We start from the raw sequence: 25,218 nt of genomic DNA on the forward strand, positions 1-25,218 counted from the left end.
GAGCTGACTGTTAGCCTACACCCACATTTGCCCCAGCAGGATCAAATCGGAGAATAGAGAGCAAGGGGAACCCCTATGCATTCCAAATGGTCCTGCAAAGGAGTGAGTGTGCCTTCAAGGGAGTGTTTGCCCCAGACCCAGGGCCTCTCTACGAAAGCCACCAGACAACAAATCCCTGACACCCACACTCTTACTGTGGGCATTATAGGGATTCTTGGGATAATGATCCCAACACTGAAGCCTCTGCCTTGCGTGACTACCAGTGAAATAAAGGGAAACAATTGCTGGATCCCAGACAGAGCTGCATACTGGTGGCCTGCAGGCCACTGCAATAGTCAGGGAATCTGCGCATGCACACTGCGCCGCCTAAAAGGACATCCGAATAGCACTAGCATCACATTTCTTACTCAAGTAAAACTGAATCCAAAAGGCACACTCCCAAACCAGTGAACCTCTCTCATCTTCCTGAAAAAAAAAAAAAAAAAAAAAAAAAACTCCAAAAAAGAGAAAGAGATGATCTTAGCCTGAACTACAGACTCCAGGAACAAACAGTGAGGGTTATAGATAACCAGATGGCCAGAGGCAGATGTAAGAACACACCCAACAAAAATCAGGACATTATGGCTTCACCAGCAACCCCACAAATAAATGAACAATTCAATTCACTACATACACAAGAAAACGACTTTAAAACTGTTTCTCCAGTTATTAGAGGCCCATAAAGATGAAATGAACAAAGCCCTCAGAGAAATGACCATAGAAATCGAGACTAACAAAGAGGAAATAAATAAAGCTCTCAGAAAATTGACCACAAAAATTGAGGCAAACAAAGAGTAAATGAAGAAATATCCACACAAATGAATGCAAATAAAGAAGAAATGAACAAAGCTCTCAAAGAAATACAGGCAAATACAGCCAAACAAGTAGAGGTACAATTAGTCATATATAGAGAGGAAACAGACAAAAAAAGAGAAGCCATCAATGAAAAGCAGGACTCCACATTCAATCAGATGAAGGAAATGGTGCAAGACATGAAAACAGAATTAGCATCAATAAAGAAAACACAAATAGAGAAAAACCTGGAGCTGGAGAACATAGAGAAAAGATCAGGAACTACAAAGGTAAGCATTACCAACAGGATACAAGAGATGGAAGACAGAATCTCAGGTGCCGAAGATACACTTGCAGAAATTGACACATCTCTCAGATAAAAAATGAAATCAGAAAAGTTCCAAACACAAAATATCCAAGAAATCAAGGACACCATAAAAATACAAAATCTAAGAATAATAGGATTAGATGAAAAAGAAGACATCAGGGTCCAAGGTCCGAAAAATATTTTCAAAAAAATTATAACAGAAAATTTTCCCAATTAAAAAGAAAGAGATGTCCATAAACATACAAGAGGCCTTCAGAACACCAAACAGACTAAACCAGAAAATAAATTCTTCATATCACATCATAGTCAAAACACTGAACCTGCAGAACAAAGAAAAAAAATTAAAAGCAGCAGGGCAAAAGGCCAAGTAACATATGAAGGTAGACCTATCAAAATCACACCATATTTCTCAACAAAAATTATGAAAGCCAGAAGGGCCTGGGCAGAAATCATGCAGTCACAGATGTCAAAACAGACTACTATACCCAGCAAAACTTTCAATCAACATAGACGGAGAATTCAAAATATTCCATGACAAAACTAAATTTAAACAGTATCTACACAATAATCCAGCTCTACAGAAGTTACTAGAAGGGAAACTCCAACCCAAAGAAAACAACTACATCTAAGGAAACATAAGAAATAGATAACTACACAACAACAACAACAAAAACAAAAACAACAATACAAGCACTGAAACACAGCAACACAACCAACCCCACATCAGAAGAAAGTAACATTAGTTGGTCACTAGCATCTATCAACATCAATGGACTCAACTGCCCCCCTCTAAAAAGAAGCAAAAAAACAAAACAAACAAACAAACAAAAAAAACAGACTAACAGAATGGATATGGAAGCAAAATCCAACATTCTGTTGCATCCAAGAAACACACCTATGCAACAAAGATAAACACTACCTTAGACTAAAGGGCTGGAAAAATGTTTTTCAAGCAAATGGATCCAGAAAACAAGCTGGGGTAGCCATCCTAATATCTAATAAAATAGACTTTCAACCAAAAAAAAAAAAATCAAAATAGATAAGGAGGGGCACTATATTCTCATCAAAGGAAAGATCACCAAAAGGACATCACAGTTTTGAACATCTATGCCCCAAATACAACAGTGCCTACATTCATAAATGAAACATTATTTAGGCTTACAACACACATTGATCCTAATACCTTAATAGTGAGAGACTTCAACACCCCACTATCACCAAAGGACAGATCATCTAGACAGAAATGAAATAGGGAAATAAAGGCACTTACAGAAGCCCTAAATCAAATGGACCTAATAGACGTCGACAGATCTTTTCACCCAAACTCAAAAGAGTATACCTTGTTTTCAGCACCTCATGGAACCTTCTCCAAAATAGACCGTATAGTTGGTCACAAAGAAAGCATAAACAGATACAAGAGGACTGAAATAATCCCTTGTATTCTGTCTGACCACCATGGACTAAAGCTGGACCTCAACAACAATGGAAATAACAAAAAGCCTACACGCACATAGAAACTGATCAACTTGCTGCTCAATGACAGCTGGGTTAAGGAAGAAATAAAGAAATTGAAGACTTCCTAGAATTCAATAAAAATGAAGGCACAACATACCCAAATTTATGGGACACATTGAAAGCAGTGCTCAAAGGAAAATTCATAGCACTAAGTGCCTTCAAGAAAAAATTGTAACATCACATACAAGCAACTTAATGGCCCAACTGAAAACCCTAGAAATAAAAAAGAAGCAGATACAACGAAGATGAGCAGATGGCATAAGCAAATAAAACTATTCAAAGATTCAATGAAACCAAGAGCTGGTTCTTTGAGAAAATCAACACGATAGACAAACCCTTAGCCAAATTAACTAAAAAGCAGAGAGAATCTATCCAAATCAGCAAAATTAGAAATGAAAAGGGGGACTTAACTACAGACAGCGAGGAAATCCAAACAATCATTAGGTCATAATACAAAAGGCTATATGCCACAAAATTTGAAAATCTAAATAAAATGGACAATTTTCTTGATAAATTCCATCTACCAAAATTGAGTCAAGATCAGGTAGAAAGACTGAATAGCCCTATATCCCCCAAGGAAATTGAAGCAGTCATTAACAGTCTACCCTCCAAAAAAGGCTCTGGACCAGATGGTTACAGCTCAGAATTCTACCAGACCTACAAAGAAGTGCTAACTCAGTTCTCTTCAAACTATTGCACAAAATAGAAACAGAAGAAATATTACTAAACTCAATCTATGAAGCCACTGTCACCTTGATACCTAAACCACACAAAGACCTAACAAAAAAGAGAACTTCAGACCTATCTCTCTTATGAACATTGATGCAAAATTACTCAATAAAATACTGGAAAATCAAATCCAAGAATACATAAAAGATATAATCTACCATGGCCAAGTAGGCTTCATCCCAGGCATGCAAGGTTGGTTCAATATATGGAAATCCATCAATGTAATCCACCACATAAACAAACTGAAGGAGAAAAAACACATGATCATCTCCTTACATGCCAAAAAAGCAGTTGACAGAGTCCAATACCCATTCATGTTTAAAGTCTTGGAGAGATCAGGGATACAAGGCACATACCTAAACATAGTAAAGGTAATATACAGCAAGCCTATAGCCAACATCAAACTCGATGGAAAGAAACTCAAACCAATCCCACTGAATTCAGGGACAAGACAAGGCTGCCCAATCTCTCCATATCTCTTTAATTTAGTACTTGAAGTCCTAGCCAGAGCAATAAGACAACTAAAGGAGATCAAGTAAATACAATTTGGAATGGAAGAGGTCAAAGTTTCACTATTCGCAGATAATATGATAGTATACATGAGCGACACCCAAAATTCACCCAGAGAAGTCCTTCAGCTGATAAACACCTTCAGCAAAATGGCTGGATACAAAATTAACTCAAAAAAATCAGAAACCCTCCTGTATACAAAAGACAAAAGGGCTGAGAAAGAAATTAGAGACAACACCCTTCACAATAGCCACTAATAACATAAAGTACCTTGGAGTGACTCTAACCAAACAAGTGAAAGACCTGTTTGAAAAAAAAATAAGTCTCTGAAGAAAGAAATTGAAGAAAATATCAGAAGATAGAAAGATCTCCCATTCTCATGGATCAGTAGGATTAACATAGTGAAAATGGCTATTCTGCCAAAAGCAATCTACAGATTCAATGCAATTCCCATTAAAATAGCAACACAATTCTTCATAAATTTTGAAAGGAAAATTATCAACTTCATCTGGAGAAACAAAAACCCCAGCATTTCCAAAACGATCCTATACAACAACAGATCGTCTGGAAGCATCTCCTTCTCCAATCTCAAGCTGTACTACAGAACAATAGTAATAAAAACTGCATATTATTGGCATAGAAACAGAAAGGAAGATCAATGGAACCAAATAGAAGACCCAAAAATAAACCTACATACCTATGGATATTTGATTTTTGACAAAGAAGCCAAAACCATTCAATGGAAAAAAGATAGCATCTTCAACAAGTGGTGCTGGTCCAACTGGATGTCTACATGCAGAAAAACGAAAATAGATCCGTACTTATCACCCTGCACAAAACTAAAGTACAAGTGGATGAAAGATCTCAACATAAAACCAGATTCACTAAATCGGTTAGAAGAAAAAGTGAAGAAGAGCCTGAAACTCATTGGAACAGGAGAAACTTCTGAACAGAACACCAACAGCACAGGCTCTAAGAGCAACAATTGATAAGTGGAACCTCATGAAACTGAAAAGCTTCTGTAAAGCAAAGGACATAGTCATCAAAACAAAACTACATCCTACAGACTGGGAAAGGATCTTCACCAAACCTATATCTGAAAGAGGGCTGATATCCAGAATATATAAAGAATTAAACAAGTTAAAGAGCAGCAAATCAAGCAATCTGATTAAAAAATGGGGTACAGAACTAAACAGAGAATTCTCAGTAGAGGAATACAGACTGGCAGAGAAACACTTAAAGAAATGCTCAACTTCCTTAGCCATCATACATATGCAAATCAAAACGACCTGAGATTTCACCTCACATGCATCAGAATGGCTAAGATAGAAAACTAAAGTGACAACACATGCTAGAGAGGTTGTGGAGAAAAGGGAACACTCCTCCATTGCTGGTGGGAATGCAAACTTGTACATCCACTTTGGAAATCAATCTGGTGCTTTCTCAGACAATTAGGAATAGTGCTTTCACGAGATCCAGCTATACCACTCCTAGGCATATATCCAAAAGATATTCAAGGACACAACAAGGACATTTGCTCAACCATGTTTGTAGCATCTCAACCCAGATGCCCCTCTGTTGAGGAATGGATACAGAAATTGTGGTACTTTTACACAATGGAATACTACTCATCAATTAAAACGAGGAAATCATGAAATTTCTAGGCAAATGGTGGGACCTAGATACAATCATCCTGAGTGAGGCATCCCAAAAGCAGAAAGACACACATGGTATATACTCACTTATATAGTCGCATAAGATAAGATAAACATAATGAAATCTATATACCTAAATCTATACACCTAAGATAAACAAGAAAGAGGACCCAGGGTACGATGATCAATCCTCACTTAGAAAGACAAATGGGATGGACATTGGATGTAGGAGCAATCAAGTAACAGGACAGGAGCCTACCACAGAGGGCCTCTGAAAGACTCTACCTAGCAGTGTATCAAAGCAGATATTAAGACTCACAACCAAATCTTAGGCAGAGTGCAGGGAATCAAAAAAAAAAAAAGGAGGGGGTAGTTAATATGACCTGGAGAGGACCGGAGTTCCACAAGGACCAAATATATCTGGGCACAGGGGTCTTTTATGAGAGTGTTTCTCCAAACAAGGACCATGTATGGATATAACCTAGAACCTCTGTTCAGATGTAGCCCCTGGTAGCTCAGTATCCAATTGGTACCCTAATAAGGGGAACAGAAACTCTTTCTGACATGAACTCAATGGCAAGTTCTTCGTCCTCCTCCCCTGCCCCCCAAAGGAGGAGCAGCCCTGTGAGGCCACAGAGGAGGACTTTCCAGCCAGTCCTGAAGACACTTGATAAACCAGTATCAGATGAAATGGGAAGAGGTTCTCCTCTATCAGTGGACTTGGAAAGGGGCAGGGAGGAGATGAGGATGGGAGGGAATGAGGGAGTGGAATACAGCAGGGATACAAAGTTAGCAAACTCTAACTAATATTAAAAAATAAAAATTAAAATATATATATACTTTCTATAATTTGTGATAAAATATTCTATGCTATAATTACAGAAGTAAATTAATACATAGGAGAAATGATTCTAGTAAGCAGAAACTGAGAAATAACCTTACTTCCAGAATTTCCCATTGGTAGAAGATTGGAACACCATTGAAATATATGTAGTAGATGTAGGTGGGATCACATATGAAAATTGCTTGGTTTTCTGAAGTTCTTCCAAATCACTATCTAACTGGATCAATACATACATGGACAGCATATTAACAACATGAAGTTGCTGAGTATTTGTAGATTCCACACAAACATTACCAAAATTAAGTACAGATGGTCCTGAAATAATCAAAGTAAGTTATTAAATAAAATTGCAAAGATGTTCCCTCATTTCCTAAGTCTTCAATTTTTGTTTTGTTTATTTAAATTATTCAAAATTAACACAAAACTAGTTGGTATAATATCACAAAATAATTTACTATAATATCAGACATGAATAGCTCTGCTTTTATCTAAATGATCAATATTTCATACTTAGAGATTATTGCTTCATGTTCAATATGAATATATTCTAGTATGGAAATTTTATGATAAAATGATAAGCACAATAAAATTCCTATCAGCACTTTGATCTGCAAACTTTCACCAATGTCTACACTTATTTTGCTTACCTATGCATAATTCATTAAAAGAAAAATACCAATTTTCAGTGGTTGGCTCTCTCCTGAGAGGTGGGTCTCAAGTTGGGCCAGTCATTGGTTTGCCATTCCCTCATTTTGTATCAAGGTTATTTTTTTTTTATTTAGTCAATGTTCAGCCCAATTGTAGCCACCTTCCTCCTCTCTTCATGGTCCTACCCTCCCTCTCTCTCCTTGCCTAACCCCTCCACTAATCCTCAGAAAGAGGGATCCCTACGTCCCCTACCATCTGACCCTAAACTATCAAGTCCCGTCAGGACTGCCTGCATCCTCATCCTTCATGGTCTGGCAAAGCTACTCTGCTAGGGAGAAGTGACTGAAGAGCAAGAAACAGAGTCTGTATCAGAGACAGGCACTGCTCCCCTTACTAGGAAACCGACATGGAGACAAAGCTACCTATTAGCTACATCTGAGCAGGGGGTCTAGGTTCTCTTCATGCATTGTCCTTGGTTGGTGCCTCATTGTCTCTAGACCAACCCTGGGCCAAGATTTGTTTGTTCTGTTGGTCCTTTTGTGGAGCTCCTGTCCCTTCTTATCCCTCTATCCCCCCACTTTTCCATAAGACTCCCTGTGCTCTGCCCCAGGTTTGGCTGTGAGTCTCAGCATCTGCTTCGATACTCTGCTGGGTGGAGTTTTTCAGAAGATCCTCTATGTATAATAGGTTCCCATCTTGTTTCCTCTCTTCACCCACTTCTAGTATCTATCTATTCACCCTTCTGAATGAGAATTAAACATCTTTCCTAGGGTCCTCCTTTTATTTAGCTAATTTAGGTTTCATGATCACCTTAATCAGTATAGGAAGACCAAGCCTATTATGGGTGGAACCATGTATGGGTTTGAAGTTGTGGAATAAACAAGAGTAGGGAAAAGTAAGCTGAGCAATCAAGCATGTATTCATTAAATAATCTCTGCTCTTCACTGTGGACATGACTAGCTATCTTGAGCTCCTGCCACCCTAACTTCTCCACAATAATTGGCCGTGTTCTGTAATTTTGCGATAAAATAATTTTCTCTCCTAGGTTGCTTTTTCTCAAAGTATTTTAATCACAACAACCAAAATAAAACTAGAACATATTCCCTTATGTATATGTATTAATTGTGTTGGTTTATTGACCTGATCATTCATATTTACTGTCTAATTATTAGCTATTTTAAAAAGCAACTATATATATATTTGATAGCAACAGTGATTTGAGCATACAACTTCATATCTTTTGGATAAATACTTAGGAATAAAATGAAAGAATTTTGTGGTTAGTGTCTAAATATATAAGGAGCCATAAAGCTATTTAAAACAGTTTTATCCACACTAGTAGTATACAATTTAAGAGTATCAGGTTCTTTGTTTTCCTGAGGAAAAAAAAAATAAATGATGAGATGGTTTTGCATCATGGCTTAAGTCTAATCATGTTCTAAATTTATAGTAGTATCTCATTTTGGTTTAAGTTTGTATGCCCTTAAGAACTAACAATATCTAATATGATAGTACAACAATGAAGCATGTTAACTAATTAACTATCTGTTTAATTTTCCAACCTATTTATTAAAATATGGTTGCTTTCTTAAGTTTTATTCCATATTCTAGTTAAAATAAATTATTGATATTTTATAACAGTTAATTTTAGTCAATAGATGTTTTTGCTCTCCTACTGGTATCTTTACAGAAATAATTTTGATTAATCACTGAATAATTTTTATTTATTTTATTATTTATAACATTTTTTTCACTTTCTCTCACAGCTATAGCCCCTTCCATCATCCCTTCCCAATCCTAGCCTCCCTCTCTCTTCTTCTCCCATTCTGCCACCCCAGTCCAAAGATAAGGGAGGACTTCTTCCCTTTCCATCTGACAATAGCCTATCAGGTCTCATCAACACTGGCTATATTGTCTTTCTCTGTGGCCTGGTAAGGTTGCCCCACCCAATCAGGGAAGGTGGTCAAATAACTAGCAACTGAGATCATGTCAAAGACAGTCCCTGTACCCCTTACTAGTCAACCAACTTGGAGACTGAGCAGCCATGGGCTACACCCATGCAGGGATTCTAGTTTATCTCCATTCACGGTCCTTGGTTGGAGTACCAGTCTCAGAAAAGACCCCAAGGCCCAGATTTTTTGGATCTCTTGCTCACCTTGTGGAGTTCCTGACCCCTCCAGGTCTTTCTATCTCTCTCAGCAGTCTTCCCAAAATTTGGCTATGAGTTTCAGCATCTGCTTTGATACCCTGCTGTGCAGAGTTTTTCAGAGGCCCTCTGTGGTAGGCTCCTGTCCTGTTCCCTGTTTTCTCCCACTTCTGATGTCTATCTGGTTTGCTTTTCTTGAATTCTTATATGATTTGTCAAATATGATTTTCAAAATTGAAAGATTTTAGGACTCTGATAAGGAAGCAACTAGTGTCCACCATTTCTGAAGGACAGAGGATCAGAATCTCCAAAATTGGTGACTGGATGGCCTGTTGAATCCAGAGCATTGACACTGAGGCTTCCAGTGTTAGAGAGGACAACCCCAGAGCTGGGACAGATTGGATCCAGGACCCCCATGTCTGGGGTCTGAGAGTGGTAAACTATTGACCACCTGCATTCTCAGCTGCACCTTCACTTGCTCCAACAATAGCATGGAGCACATAACCCCAGGTAAGGGGCCTACTTACTCTAATGGCCAAACAAGGAACACAAATATGAGAGTAGAAAACTGTGGGCCTCCTGTGCTTTCCACACACTCCTGCAAGTGAGTGCATCTCTGAGAAAGTGTTTAAAGAGCCTCAGATCCCAGGTTCCTCATCACCAGACATCAGATCCTTCCCACTCACACCTCCACTGTGGACAACAATGATGTCTTCAGGACAGCATTCTCAACATTAAAGTCCTTGTTCTGTGGGTCTCCCAATGTAGTCAAGCCAAACAATTCCTGTAAATAATTCCAGTAACAAAGATGGTCCATCCCAGACAGATCTGAATGCTTGAAGCACAATACCGCAACATGTCTGTGGATCACTGAGACATTTAAAACACTTGTGCATGCAAACTGTACCTGCTGAGCCTGCACCACAACCTGAGGTAACACTCCTCCCTCACATTCCACCCTTTCAGGAAGGTAGACTTCCATGCACAGTTCTGCATTTGCGCACATGCACCTGGGACCTTCCTCCCTTAGCTACATCTAAAACACCAACACCCACTCTTAAACCAGTGGACCTGTCTTCTTTCCGTGAAGAATAATCCAGACTCCAGAAATAGACCCAGCCTGTAATACAGGCTCCAGGAGCAAACAGCAAAGGCTACGGAACATCAAATGGCTACAGGCCAGTATAAGAACACATCCAAAAAGAATCAGGGGGGGAGCCAAGATGGCGGCGCCAGGAAAACAGCACATCTGAGGAGCAGGACAGCACTTTCCGTGCAGAGACCAGGAGACTGAACTCTGGGCCCTGAAACTACATCGATCTTGTTTCCCAGGTGAGGGGAGGCTCCCACGGTGTGGGAATCAGTCGGGTCCACTCACAGCTACCCAGCCAGAACCCGGAAGAAATCCCGGGTGACACGGGCTTTGGGTCTCCAGGCTGGAGCTGTAAGCGGGCATGTCCCAGCCACTTTCCCAGGCTGATCTGTGGGCACAAGGGTACCTGAGACTGGGAGTCCCAGTCACGGGGATACCCCACGGGGAAGCAGGGTTGAGGGTCTGATCGCAGGTCACCCAGTATTTCCCTGGAAAGTCTCTGCCGCCATCACAGCCGAGCTCCTGCCTCGCACAGAGAGCTTTGCACTCAGCTCAGCGGTACAGACAAGCTGCGTGCCCCAGTACAACAGGGACTGGGAACCCCTGTCCAGAGAGGACCCCCACAGAGAAGGAAGAAATCATGCTGCTAGGGTCACCTAGGGAAAGTCTAGCAGACTGCAGATTGCAAACAGACAAAACTGAGTGCCCCAAGACACCAGAGTAGTACTCACCCGCCACAGATTACCGCAGCTGATCACTAAATTTACAGCAAGAAACCCAGAAGGAGGGCAGCTGTCTCCAGGACTTCTCCCGGTGAGAGGAGAGCCACATTGACTAATCAGGACCACAGTTACCACCCAGGTCTCTATGCCTGAGGTGAGCTGTAGCAACTCCTGAAAAACACCATATACCCAAAAAGCTGGGAAGGCTTCCTTGAGGGAAAACCATCTTCCTGGCAAAGGGATTCTCTCCACTACAACAGTCCAGGAACAATGAGAAACTAAATTCAAACAACTAAGATGAGTAGAGGACAGCGTAAAAATTCAACCAACAAAAGCCAGAGCATTATGGCATCTCCAGAACCCAGTTATCCAGGGGCAAATAGCCCTAGACACACCAGCATAAATGAAATTCAAGGAGACGACCTAACATCTATGCTCAAGAAGATGATAACAGAGAAAACAAATAAAATACGAAAAGAAATAGAAGAAGCTGAAACCAAAAGGTATGTGGCCTTTAAAGAGGAAATGCTTAAATCACTGAATGAAATAAAAGAAACAGTGGACTGTTCAAACAAACAGCTGAAGGAATTGACGGAAAAACATGAAAATACAGTCAGACAGGGGAAGGAAACCAACAAAATAACTCAAGACCTGAAGGTAGAATTGGAAAAATTAAAAAGAACACAAATGGAAGAAATTGTGGAGAGAAAGAACTTAGGGAAGAAAGCAGGAACTACAGAGGTTAGCATAACCAATAGGCTACAAGAAATGGAAGAAAGAATCTCAGGTGTGGAAGATACAATAGAAGAAATAGAAGAAATAGATGTATATGTCAAAGAAAATTTTAAATCTAAAAAATTCCTGACACAGACCATCCAAGAAATTCAAGACAACATAAAAAGACAAAAACCTAAGAATAATAGGAATAGAGGAAAAAGAAGATTCCCTGAGCCAAGGCCCAGAAAATGTGTTCAACAAAATCATTGAAGAAAATTTCCCCAACTTAAAGGAGAGGCCAATAAGAATACAAGAGGCCTATAAAACACCCAATAAATTACACCAGAAAAGAAAATCCTCCTGCCACATAATAATCAAAACTGTAAGTATACAAAACAAAGAAAAAATACTAAAAGCTGCAAGAGAAAAAGGCCAAGTAACATATAATGGCAAACCCATTAGAATCACACCTGACTTTTCTACAGAGACTATGAAAGCCAGAAGGGCCTGGACAGATATCATGCAGACATTAAGAGAACACAGATGTCAGCCCAGGCTACTATACCCTGCAAAACTCTCAGTCCTCATAGACGGAGAAAACAAGATATTCAATGACAAAAACAAATTTCAACAATACCTACAAACAAATACAGCATTAAAGAAGACACTGGAAGGGAAAATACAACCCAAGAAAGCTAGCTACATTCAAGAAAACACAGGAAATAAATAACCCCACTTCAGTAAAACAAAAAGCAACCAAGCACACAACCTTATGACCACAGCCAACATCAAACTCAAAGGATCTGACAGCCACTGGTCATTACTCTCTCTCAATATCAATGCACTTAATTCTCCAATAAAAAGACACAGACTAACAGAATGGATGCATAAACAAAACCCAGCAATCTGTTGTATACAAGAAATACACCTAAGTCACAAAGATAGACAATACCTGAGGGTAAAGGGATGGAAGAAGGCTTTTCAAGCAAATGGACGGAAGAAGCAAGCAGGAGTAGCCATTCTAATATCTGATAAAATAGTCTTTCAACCAAAATTAATCAAAAGAGATGGGGAAGGACACTTCATACTCATCAAGGGAAAATTCCACCAAGAAAACATCACAATCCTGAACATCTATGCCCCAAATACAAGGGCACACACATTTGTGAAAGAAACATTGATAAACCTTAAACCACATATAGATCCCCACACACTAATAGTCGGAGACTTCAACACCCCACTCTCAGCAAAGGACAGGTCAACAAAACAGAAATTAAACAAAGAAACAATATCTCTAACAAAGGTCATGAATCAAACGGACCCAACAGACATTTACAGAACCTTATACCCAAACACAAAAGAATTTACCTTCTTCTCAGCACATCATGGAACCTTCTCCAAAACAGACCACATAGTTGGTCACAAAGCGAGCCTCAACAAATACAGGAAGATTGAAATAATCCCTTGTATCCTGTCGGATCACCATGGAATAAAGCTGGACATTAGTAACAACAGAAATAGCAAAAAACCTACACATACATGGAAACTGAACAACTTGCTCTAAAAGACAGCTGGGTCAGGGAAGAAATACAGAAAGACATTAAAATCTTCCTAGAACTCAATGAAAATGAAGACACAACATACCCAAACTTGTGGGACACAATGAAAGCAGTGCTAAGAGGAAAGTTCATAGCACTAAGTGCCTGCAAGAAGAAATTCGTAACATCACATACAAACAACTTAATGGCCCAACTGAAAACCCTAGAAAAAAAAGAAGCAGATACACCCAAGAGGAGCAGACGGCTGGAAATAATCAAACTCAGGGCTGAAATCAATCAATTAGAAACAAATAAAACAATTTAAAGAATCAATGAAACCAAGAGCTGGTTCTTTGAGAAAATCAACAAGATAGACAAACCCTTAGCCAATCTAACAAAAGGCAGTGAGACACCATCCAAATCAAAAAAATCAGAAATGAAAAGGGAGACATAACTACAGACACTGACGAAATCTAAGCAATCATTAGGACTTACTTCAAAAGTCTATACGCAACAAAATTTGAAAATTTAAATGAAATGGACAATTTTCTTGATCGATTCCACTTACCAAAGCTAAATCAGGACCAGGTAAATCAATTAAATAGTCCTATATCTCCCAAGGAAATAGAAGCAGTCATCGAAAGTCTCCCATCCAAAAAAAGCCCAGGACCTGATGGTTTCAGTGCAGAATTCTACTAGACCTTCAAAGGAGAGCTAACTCCAATTCTCTTCAAACTATTCCACAAAATAGAAAGAGAAGCAACATTACCAAACTCATTCTATGAAGCCACAGTCACCTTGGGACCTAAACCTCACAAAGACCCAACCAAAAAAGAGAACTTCAGGCCAATCTCCCTTATGAACATTGAAGCAAAAATACTCAACAAAATACTCGCAAACCGTATACAAGAACACATAAAAGATATCATCCACCATGACCAAGTAGGCTTCATCCCAGGTATGCAGGGGTGGTTCAATATACAGAAATCCATCAATGTGATCCACCATATTAACAAACTGAAAGAAAAAAACCACATGATAATCTCCCTAGATGCTGAAAAAGCCTTTGACAAAATCCAACATACATTCATGTTCAAAGTATTGGAGAGATCAGGGATACAAGGCACATATCTAAACATAGTAAAGGCGATATACAGCAAGCCTATAGCCAACATCAAACTGAACAGAGAGAAACTTAAAGCAATCCCACTGAAATCAGGGACAAGACAAGGCTGCCCACTCTCCGTATCTCTTCAACATAGTTCTGGAAGTCCTTGCTAGAGCAATAAGACAGTTGAAGAAGATCAAGGGGATACAAATTGGAAAGGAAGAAGTCAAATTATCACTATTTGCAGATGATATGATAGTATACGTGAGTAACCCCAAAAACTCTACCAGGGAACTCCTACAGCTGATAAACACCTTCAGCAAAGTGGCCGGATACAAAATTAACTCAAAAAAATCAGTAGCCCTCCTGTATACAAAAGACAAAAGGGCTGAGAAAGAAATTAGGGAAACAACACCCTTCATAATAGCCATAAATGACATAAGGTACCTCAGAGTAACCCTAACCAAGGAAGCCAAAGACTTGTATGAAAAAAATTTCAAATCTCTGAAGAAAGAAATAGAAGAAGATATGAGAAGATGGAAAGATCTCCCATGCTCATGGCTTGGCAGGATTAACATAGTAAAAATGGCCATCTTACCAAAAGCAATCTACAGATTCAATGCAATGCCCATCAAATTACCAACACAATTCTTTAGAGACCTGGAAAGAAAAATTCTCAACTTCATATGGAATAACAAGAAACCCAGAATTGCTAAAACAATCCTCTACAATAAAAGATCTTCTGGAGGTATCTCCATCCCTGATCTTAAGCTGTACTATAGAGCAACAGTTTTAAAAACTGCATGGTACTGGCATAGAAACAGATTGGTGGATCAATGGAACCGAACAGAAGACCCAGAAATAAACCCACACACTTATGGACGCCTGATCTTTGACAAAGGTGCCAAAACCATACAATGGACAAAAGATAGCATCTTCAACAAATGGTGCTGGTCCAACTGGATGTCTACATGTAGAAAAATGAAAATAGATCCATACATATCACCCTGCACAAAACTGAAGTCCAAGTGCATCAAAGACCTCAACATAAAACGAGACACATTAAATCGGCTTGAAAAAATGTGGGGAATACCCTAGAACTCATTGGTACAGGGGAAAACTTCCTGAACAGAACACCAACAGCACAGGCTCTAAGAGCAACAATCAATAAATGGGACCTCATGAAACTGAAAAGCTTCTGGAAAGCAAAGGACACTGTCATCAAAACAAAGCAAACGCCTACAGATTGGGAAAGAATCTTCACCAACCCTTTATCTGACAGAGGACTCATATCAAGTATATATAAAGAACTAAAGAAGCTGAAAAGCAGCAAACCAAGTAACCCACTTAAAAAATGGGGAACAGAGCTAAACAGAGAATTCTCTGTAGAGGAATACCGAAGGGCAGAGAAACACTTAAAGAAATGCTCAACCTCACTAGCCATTAGGGAAATGCAAATCAAAACAACCCTGAGATTTCACCTTACACCCATGCGAATGGCCAAGATCAAAAACTCAAGTGACTCCGGTAGAATTTACTGTGACAATGGCCACTCTCAGCTGCTCCATCGTAGTATCGAATTCTCCAGTCCAATTACCTAAAATATAGCTCGACAATTGTTTAGACAGATTTGCAGCGCAGGAAAAATTCTCATGTTGTATGCTAGTGACACAAAGTCCAGCATACTTTCATTGACAGCCCGGTTGAGCGATTTGCCATAGGGTATCAATTTGCTCCTGCAAGAGGTCAATCCTCTGATTGAACACCATCAAGCTTCCTTTTAGTTGAGCATTAATTCCTTTATGTACAACTAAGGCATGAGCTACATTGGCTAAATGATTATTCAGGGTCTGAGCAGTCTGCCCAGTATGACTCATGGCTAATGCCCTGGTGGTAGCTCCAACAGCCGTCAATGAGATGGTAGTAACAATGGTGGCTGTAGTTCCAAGATCCCTTTTCTGTCTGAAGAGAGTCATAGCGCGAGGGGCATCAATGGGCACAGGTACCCAGTGAGGCATGCGAGTAACCAGGGCATACCTAACTTTACTAGCATTGGGGTTTAAAAAAAAGCAAGTATCATTACCACAATTACTTGGCTCTATCTGGCTAATAATGCATAAAAATGGGGGATATAGACAAACAGGTGTGGGCTTATAGGAAATATTATGAGAAGCCTTAACCCCTCGTTGGAACATCCTGCGTCAGTTCTAGAACTAGCAGTGGTGGTGTCCGAGGTCTGAGTAGGTTCAGGCGACCATTGCCCCCAGGGGCGAGACGTGCTCCATGCCAATTGACTAACTCCATGTTTTCCTCCAATTTTGAAAGTCATTTAAGGTTCTTAAATTATTTTTTTCCCTTTTTTTCTTAAATTTTTCATCAATTACACTTTATTCATTCTGCATCCCCCTATAAGCCCCTCCCTCCTCCCATCCCAATCCCACCCTCCCTCCTCCCTCTGCTTGGACTAGCCACAGGATTATCAACATGGATTGCTGCAGCCATGAATCATCTGAAGGAATGGGCGGGCATGGGAGTGTTAGCAGGCCTTCTGGTGTTGGTCTCCTTGGTTTGCCTGTGGTATATATGCAAGATTAGAGTCTCACAACAGTGTGATGCAGCCATGATCATTCAGGCCTTTACAGCCATTGAAGCAAGGCATTCTCCCCAAGCATGGTTGGATACCATAAAAAGCTAAAATGATACGCTCAGGATGCGAGGCTAAGCACTGCACTCAGGGTCAGCTGCTTTGGACCCAGAGAAGAGCATGTCTGATTGCATGCGGGTTGATGCCCCAGGTCCCGCCTCTGAGAAAAAGGTATCGGACGGGTCCGATGCTCTTTGGGTGGATGACACCTAAATGAACATCTGTACAAAGTCCCAATTTATTTCTAATATCAGAGATCAGACCTCTACTCTTGCCTGATGCGTCTAAAACAAAAAGGGGGAACTGTAGAGAGCTGCAGAATGCTATGCCTTAAAGATGGAGCTGGTTTCCGCCCTCCACCTTCCCGATGGTGAGTGCTCTCTGTCAGGAACAACTCCACATTTGGCTAAGGCCGAGGATCTGGCTTGCTTCCATGTATGTGGACCTATCTGCATTGCCCCCGTGGCACGCCTGGGTTGGCTACCCAGAGGCTATTTAAGCTGTGGGCTGGCTTTCCCCGGGGTCCGAGGATTGTTCAATGTTCCTGAATAAACTGCATTAAAAAAAAAAAAAAAAAAAAAAAAAAAAAAAAAAAACTCAAGTGACAACACATGCTGGAGAGGTTGTGGAGAAAGGGGAACCCTTCTCCACTGCTGGTGGGAATGTAAACTTGTACAACCACTCTGGAAATCAATCTGGCATTTTCTCAGACAACTAGGAATAGTGCTTCCCCAAGATCCAGCCATACCACTCCTGGGCATATATCCAAAAGAGGCTCAAGCACACAAAAAGGAAATTTGCTCAACCATGTTTGTAGCAGCTTTATTTGTAATAGCCAGAAGCTGGAAACAACCCAGATGCCCCTCAACTGAAGAATGGATGCAGAAATTGTGGTACATCTACACAATGGAAAATTACTCAGCAATGAAAAATAAGGAAATCATGAAATTTGCAGGTAAATGGTGGGATCTGGTAAGGATCATCCTGAGTGAGTTGTCCCAGAAGCAAAAAGACACACATGGTCTATACTCACTCATATAGACATGCAACATAGGACAAACCCACTAAAACCTGTGCATCTAAAGAAACTAAGCAAGAGAGAGGACCCTAACTAAAATGTCCAATCCCCATCCAGAAAGGCAAAGAGGATGGACATCAGAAGAAGAAGAAAACAGGAAACATCCTAGGAACCTACCACAGAGGGCCTCTGAAAACCTCTGCCCTACAGATTATCAAAGCAGATGCTGAGCCTGATGGACAACTGTTGGGCAGAGTGAATGGAATTTTAGGTAGGAACTGGGAAATAGTAAGAGCTAGAGAGGACAGGGTCTGCACAAGGAGAGCAACAGAACAAGAAAATTTGAACACAGGGAACTTCCCAGAGACTCATACTCCAACCAAGGACTATTCATAGAGATAACCCAGAACCCCTGCACAGATGTAGCCTAGGGCAGTTCAGAGTCCAATTTGGTTACATAGTAATGTGAAGAGGGACTGCCTCTGACATGAACTGACTGGCCTGCTCTTTAGTCACCTCCTCCTGAGGGGGAGCAGACTTACAAGGCCATAGTAGAGGACAATGCAGCCACTTTTGATGTTAATTGATGGACTAAGATCAGAAAGGAGAGGAGAACCTCCCCTATCAGTGGAATTGGGGAGTGGCATGCATGCAGAGGGAGGAGGGAGGGTGGGACTGGGAGGGGAGGACGGAAGGGCTTATGGGAGGATGCAGAATGAATAAAGTGTAATTGATGAAAAATTTTAAAAAGGGGGAAAAATAATTTAAGAACCTTAAATGACTTTCAAAAGTGGAGGAAAATATGTAGTTAGTCAATTTACATGGAGCACGTCTCGCCCCTGGGGGCAATGGTCTCCTGAACCTACTCAGACCTCGGACATCACCACTGCTAATTCTAGAACTGATGCAGGATGTTCCAACGAGGGGGTTAAGGCTTCTCATAATATCTCCTATAAGCCCACACCTGTTTGTTTATATCCCCCATTTCTATTCATTATTAGCCAGATAGAGCCAAGTAATTGTGGTAATGATACTTGCTTTTTTGCCCAATGCTGGAATGCTAGTAAATTTACTAGCTGGTTACTCGCATGCCTCGCTGGGTGCCTGTGCCCGTTGATGCCCCTCACGCTATGACTCTCTTCAGACAGAAAAGGGATCTTGGAATTACAGCCACCATTGTTACTGCCATCTCATTGGCGGCTGTTGGAGCTATCACCGCGGCATTAGCCATGAGTCATACTATGCAGACTGCTCAGACCCTAAATAACCTTTTAGCCAATGTAGCTCATGCCTTAGATGTACAAAAAGGAATTAATTCTCAACTCTAAGGAGGCTTGATGGTGTTCAATCAGAGGATTGACCTCCTGCATGAGCAAATTGATACCCTATGGCAAATCACTCAACTTGGCTGTCAATGAAAGTATGCTGGACTTTGTGTCACTAGCATACAACATGAGAATTTTTCCCATGCTGCAAATCTGTCTAAACAATTGTCGAGCTATATTTTAGGTAATTGGACTGGAGAATTCGATACTACGATGGAGCAGCTGAGAGTGGCCATTGTCACGGTAAATTCTACCAGAGTGGACGCAGGACTAGCCACAGGATTATCATCATGGATTGCTGCAGCCATGAATCATCTGAAGGAATGGGCGGGCATGGGAGCGTTAGCAGGCCTTCTGGTGTTGGTCTCCTTGGTTTGCCTGTGGTAAAAATGGAAGATTAGAGTCTCACAACAGCGTAATGCAGCCATGACCATTCAGGCCTTTACAGCCATTGAAGCAGGACAGTCTCCCCAAGCATGGTTGGCTACCATAAAAAGCTAAAATGTTACGCTCAGGATGCAAGGCTAAGCACTGCCTGCACTCAGGGTCAGCCACTTTGGACCCAGAGAAGAGCATGTCTGATTGCATGCGGGTTGATGCCCCAGGTCCCGCCTCTGAGAAAAAGGTATCAGACGGGTCTGATGCTCTTTGGGTGGATGACACCTAAATGAACATCAGTACAAAGTCCCAATCTATTTCTAATATCAGAGATCAGACCTCTACTCTTTCCTGATGCATCTAAAACAAAAAGGGGGAACTGCAGAGAGCTGCGTAATGCCGTGCCTTAAAGATGGAGCTGGTTTCCGCCTTCCACCTTCCCGATGGTGAGTGTTCTCTGTCACTAACAACTCCACAATTGGCTAAGGCTGAGGATCTGGCTTGCTTCCATGTATGTGGACCTATCTGCATTGCCCACGTGGTATGCTGGGGCTGGCTACCCAAAGGCTATTTAAGCTGTGGGCTGGCTTTCCCCAGGGTCAGATGATTGTTCAAGGTTCCTGAATAAACTGCATTGAAAAAAAAAATCAGGACATTATGGCTTCACCAGCAACCACCAAAAACAATAGATAGTTTATTTCATCAGAAAAAAAGGAAAATTATTTTAAATCTATGATTATTCAGTTATTAGAAGCACATAAAGAGGAAATAAACAAAACTCTCAAAGAAATAAAGACAAATATGGCCACATAAATAGAGGCACATGAAGAGGAAACAAGCAAAAAAATTGAGGCCATCATGGAAAAATAGGAATCCACATTCAAACACATCAAGTAAATGGTGCAAGAAATGAGAACAGAATTAGAATCAATAAAGACAACACAAACAGAGAAAATCTTGGAGCTGGAGAAATTAGAGAAGGGATCAGGATGCACAAAGGTAAGCCTCACAAACAGAATATAAGGGATAGAAGAGATAATATAAGGCACAAAAGATACAAATGCAGAAATTGATACTTCTCTCATAGAAAAAATAAAATCAGAAAAGTCCCAATCACAAAACATCAAGGACATCATGAAAAGACAAAATCTAAGAATAATAGGAATAGATGAAAAAGAAGATTCCAGGCTCCAGGGTCCAGATAATAATGTCAAGAAAATCAGAGAAGAACATTTTCCCATCTTAAAAGAGATGTCTTTAAACATACAAGAGGCTTGCAGAATACCAATAGACTAGAACAGAAAAGAAACTCCTCACATCACATAATTGTCAAAACACTAAATCTATATAAAACAAAACAAACAAAAACATTAAAAGCATCAAGGCAGAAAGGTCAAGTAACTTACAAAGGTCGACTTATCAAAATCACCCCGGAGTTCTCAACAGAGAACATGAAAACCAGAAGGGCCTGGGCAGACGTCATGCAGACTCTAAGAGAACACAGACATCAAACCAGAATACTATACCCAGCAAAGATTTCAATCAAGATAGATAGAGAAAACAAGATATTCCATGACAAAACTAAACTTAATATCAGCACAGCAACCCAGCCCCACTACAATCTAACAAAATCAACTACACCAAAGAATACATAGTACATAGATAATTAAACAACAAAAAAATCAAAAGAAAACAATCACACAAACACACTGTCACCAACAAATCCACAATAAAAGGAAATAACATTCTTTTGTCACTATTATATATCAACATCAATGGACTCAGCTCTCAAAAAAAAGACACAGACTAACACAATAGTTGCAGAAACAGGATCCAACATTCTGTTACATCCAGGAAACACACCTCTGTAACAAGGAATAAAGAATAAAGGGCTGGAAAAAAAGGTTTTTAAGCAGAGACCCACAAAACAAGCTGTAGATAGTATCTATCCTAATATCTAATAAAATAGACTTTCAACCAAAATTAATCAAAAAAAATGGGGAGAAACACTTCATTCTTATCAAAGGAAAAATCCACCAGGAGGACATCACAATCCTGAACATAAATGCCACAAATGAAAGAGCACCAGCACTAGTAAATCAAACATTATTAAAGTTCAAATCATACGTTGATCTCAACATCTTAATAGGGAAAACTACAATACTCCACTCCACTCTCAAACAAGGGACAGATTATCTAAGAGAAGCTAAATCAGAAAATAGTGACACTTACAGAATACCTAAATCAAAAGGACCTAATAGATGTCTACACAACTTTTCACACAAAATCAAAACAGAAAAACTTTTTCCAGTACCTCCCAGAACTTCCTAAAAAATTGACCATATACTCGGGCACAAAGCAAGCTGCAACAGATACAAGAATATGGAAATAATTCCATGTATCCTACCAGACCATCATGGCCTAAAACTAGACCTCAACAGCAACAGAAATAACAAAACACCCTACACAAGCATGGAAACTAAACAACTCTCTACTCAAAGAGAGCTGGGAAAGGAAAGAAATTAAAGAAAAAAAAAGGAATTTAGAGACATCATAAATTTCAATGAAAATGAAGGTAAAACTTACCTGAACTTATGGAACACAGTGAAAGCAGTGCTAAGAGGAAACTTCATAGCACTAAATGCTTCCAGAAAGACATTTGAGACATTCATCCAAGCAACATAAAAGTCCACCTAAAAGCCATAGAAAAAAATTGAAGCAGACACACCACAGAGGATTACACAGCTACAATAATCAAACACATTAATAACAAATTTTTGACCAAACTAACTAAAAGGAAGACAGAAACTATCCAAATCAGAAAAATTAGAAACTAAAGGAAGGCCATAACAAAAGTCACAGATGAAATTAAAAGAAACATTAAGTCTTATTTCAAAATCCTATATGCCACAAACTTTGAAACTCTGAATGAAATGGACAATTTTCTTGATAGATTCCATTAACCAAAGCTAAGCCAAGGTCATGTAAATACAATGAACTGTCCTATATCACCCAAAGAAACAGAAGCCATCATCAAGTCTCCCTGAAAAAAAGAAAAAAAGCCCATGGCCAGATGGTTTTAGTGCAGAATTCTACCATACCTTCCAAGAAAAGCTAAAACTATACTTTTCAAATTATTCCACAAAATAAAAACAGAAGGAACATTACCAAACTCATTCAATGAAGCCATACTCACCTGGAAACGTAAACCACACAAAGACACAGATAAAAAAGATAATTTCAAACCTATGTTTACATTGATGCAAAATTACTCAATAAAATATTTGTAAACCAAATAAAAGAACACAGAAAAGATATCATCCACCATGACCAAGTAGGCTTCATCCCAGGCATGCAGGAGTAGTTCAGTATATGAAAACTGACCAATGAAATACACCATATGAACAAAATGAAGGAGAAACCCCAAAGGATCATCTGCTCAGCTACTGAAAAAGCATTTGACAAAATCCAACACCCATTCATGTTTAAGATCTTGAAGACATCAGAGATACAAAGCACATACTTAAACATTGTAAAGACAATATACACCAAGCCTATAGTCAACATCAAACTAAGTGGAGAGAAGCTTAAATCAAGCCCTTTGAAATCATGGACAAGGCAAGGCTGCCCACTCTCTCCATATCTCTTCAATTTAGTACTTGAAGTCCTAGCTAGAGCAATAACACAACTAAAGGAGATCCAGGGAATACAAATTGGAACAGAAGAGGTCAAAGTTTCACTATTCGCAGATGATATGATAGTTTACATGAGTGACCCCAATAATTCAACCAGAGATCTCCTTCAGCTGATAAACACCTTCAGCAAAGTGGCTGGATACAAAAATAACTCAAAAAAAAAAATCAGTAACCCTCCTGTATACAAAAGACAAAAGGGCTGAGAAAGAAATTAGGGAAACTACACCCTTCACAACAGCCTCTAATAACATAAAGCACCTTGGTGTGACTCTGATAAAGCAAGTGAAAGACCTGCTTGAAAAAACTTTAAGTCTCTGAAGAAAGAAATTAAAGAAGATATCAGAAGATGGAAAGATCTCCCATGCTCATGGATCAGTAAGATTAACATACTGAAAATAACCATCCTGCCAAAAGCAATCTACAGATTCAATGCTATTTCCATCAAAATACCAACACAATTCTTTAAACCTTGAAAGAACAATTCTCAATTTCATACGAAAAAACAAACAAAAAATACAGACTAGCTAAAATAATACTGTACAATAAGAGATCCTTTGGAGGTATCTCCATCCCTGATCTCAAGCTGCACTATAGAGCAAGAGTAATAAAACCTTCAGGATACTGTCACAGAAACATAATGGCTGATTATTGGAATCTAACAGATGACCCAGAAATAAACCCACACACATACGGATACTTGATTTTGACAAAGAAGCCAAAATTATAAAATGGGGGGGGGACAAAATCTTCAACAAATGGTGCTGGTTTAACTGGATGTTTACAGGTAGAAAAAATGCAAATAAATCCATATTTATCACCCTGCAAAAAATTAAAGTCCATGTGGATCAAAGACCTCCACATAAAGCCATCATTCTAAATCTGTTAAAAGAAAAACAGGGAAAGAGCAATGAACTCATTGGCACAGGATACAACTTCCTGAGCAGAACACCAACAGCACAAGCTCTAAGTTCAGCAATCAATAAATGGTATCCCATGAAACTGAAAATCTTCTGTAAAGCAAAGGACACTCTCATCAGAACAAAACGACAGCCTACAGACTGGGAAAGGATCTTCACCAAACCTATATCTGACAGAAGTCCACTATCCAGAATTTATAAAGAAATCAAGAAGTAAAAAAGCAACAAATCAAGTAATCCAATTTAAAAACTGGGGTACAGAGCTAAACAGAGAGTCCTCAAGAGAGGAATATTGGACTGCAGAGAAATACTTGAAGAAATGCTCGATATTCTAGTCATCAAGGAAATACAAATCAAAACTACCCTGAGATTGCACCTTATACCTGTGGGAATGACTAAGATCAAAAATTCAAGTGACAATACATGCTGGAGAGGATGTACAGAAAGAGGAACCCTCCTCCACTGCTGGTGGGAAAGTAAGTTCTACAACCACTTTGGAAATCAATCTGGTACTTTCTCAGACAATTAAAAGTAGTGCTATCTCAAGATCCAGCTAAATCACTTATACATATTTATCCAAATTATGCTTAAGTATACAACAAGGACATTTGCTCAACCATGTTTGTAGCAGGTTTATTCATAATAGCCAGAATCTGAAAATAACCCAGATGTCCTTCAAAGGAGGAATTATATACAGAAATTGTTGTACATTTGCACAAAGGAATATTACCCAGCAAGTAAAAACATGGGAATCATGACAATTTCAGGGAAATGGGGGAGCTAGGAAAGATCCCACAAGGTATCTCAGAAGCAGAAAGACACACAGGGTATATACTCACTTAAAAGTGGATATTAGA

General features: G+C 39.6%; 1 protein-coding gene across 1 annotated transcript in view; it reads right to left on the reverse strand.

Moving 5' to 3' along the window:
• Nucleotides 1-25,218, reverse strand: part of LOC110542726 (cilia and flagella-associated protein 47-like) — a 554,711-nt gene that overhangs the window by 479,213 nt on the left and 50,280 nt on the right. Inside the window, exon 14 of the mRNA XM_060375216.1 lies at nucleotides 6,511-6,727. Coding sequence (XP_060231199.1) covers nucleotides 6,511-6,727 — 217 coding nt within the window. The remainder of the gene's footprint in view (nucleotides 1-6,510; nucleotides 6,728-25,218) is intronic.

The sequence above is a fragment of the Meriones unguiculatus genome, chromosome X (assembly GCF_030254825.1).
Source record: "Meriones unguiculatus strain TT.TT164.6M chromosome X, Bangor_MerUng_6.1, whole genome shotgun sequence".
Taxonomy (NCBI): domain Eukaryota; kingdom Metazoa; phylum Chordata; class Mammalia; order Rodentia; family Muridae; genus Meriones; species Meriones unguiculatus.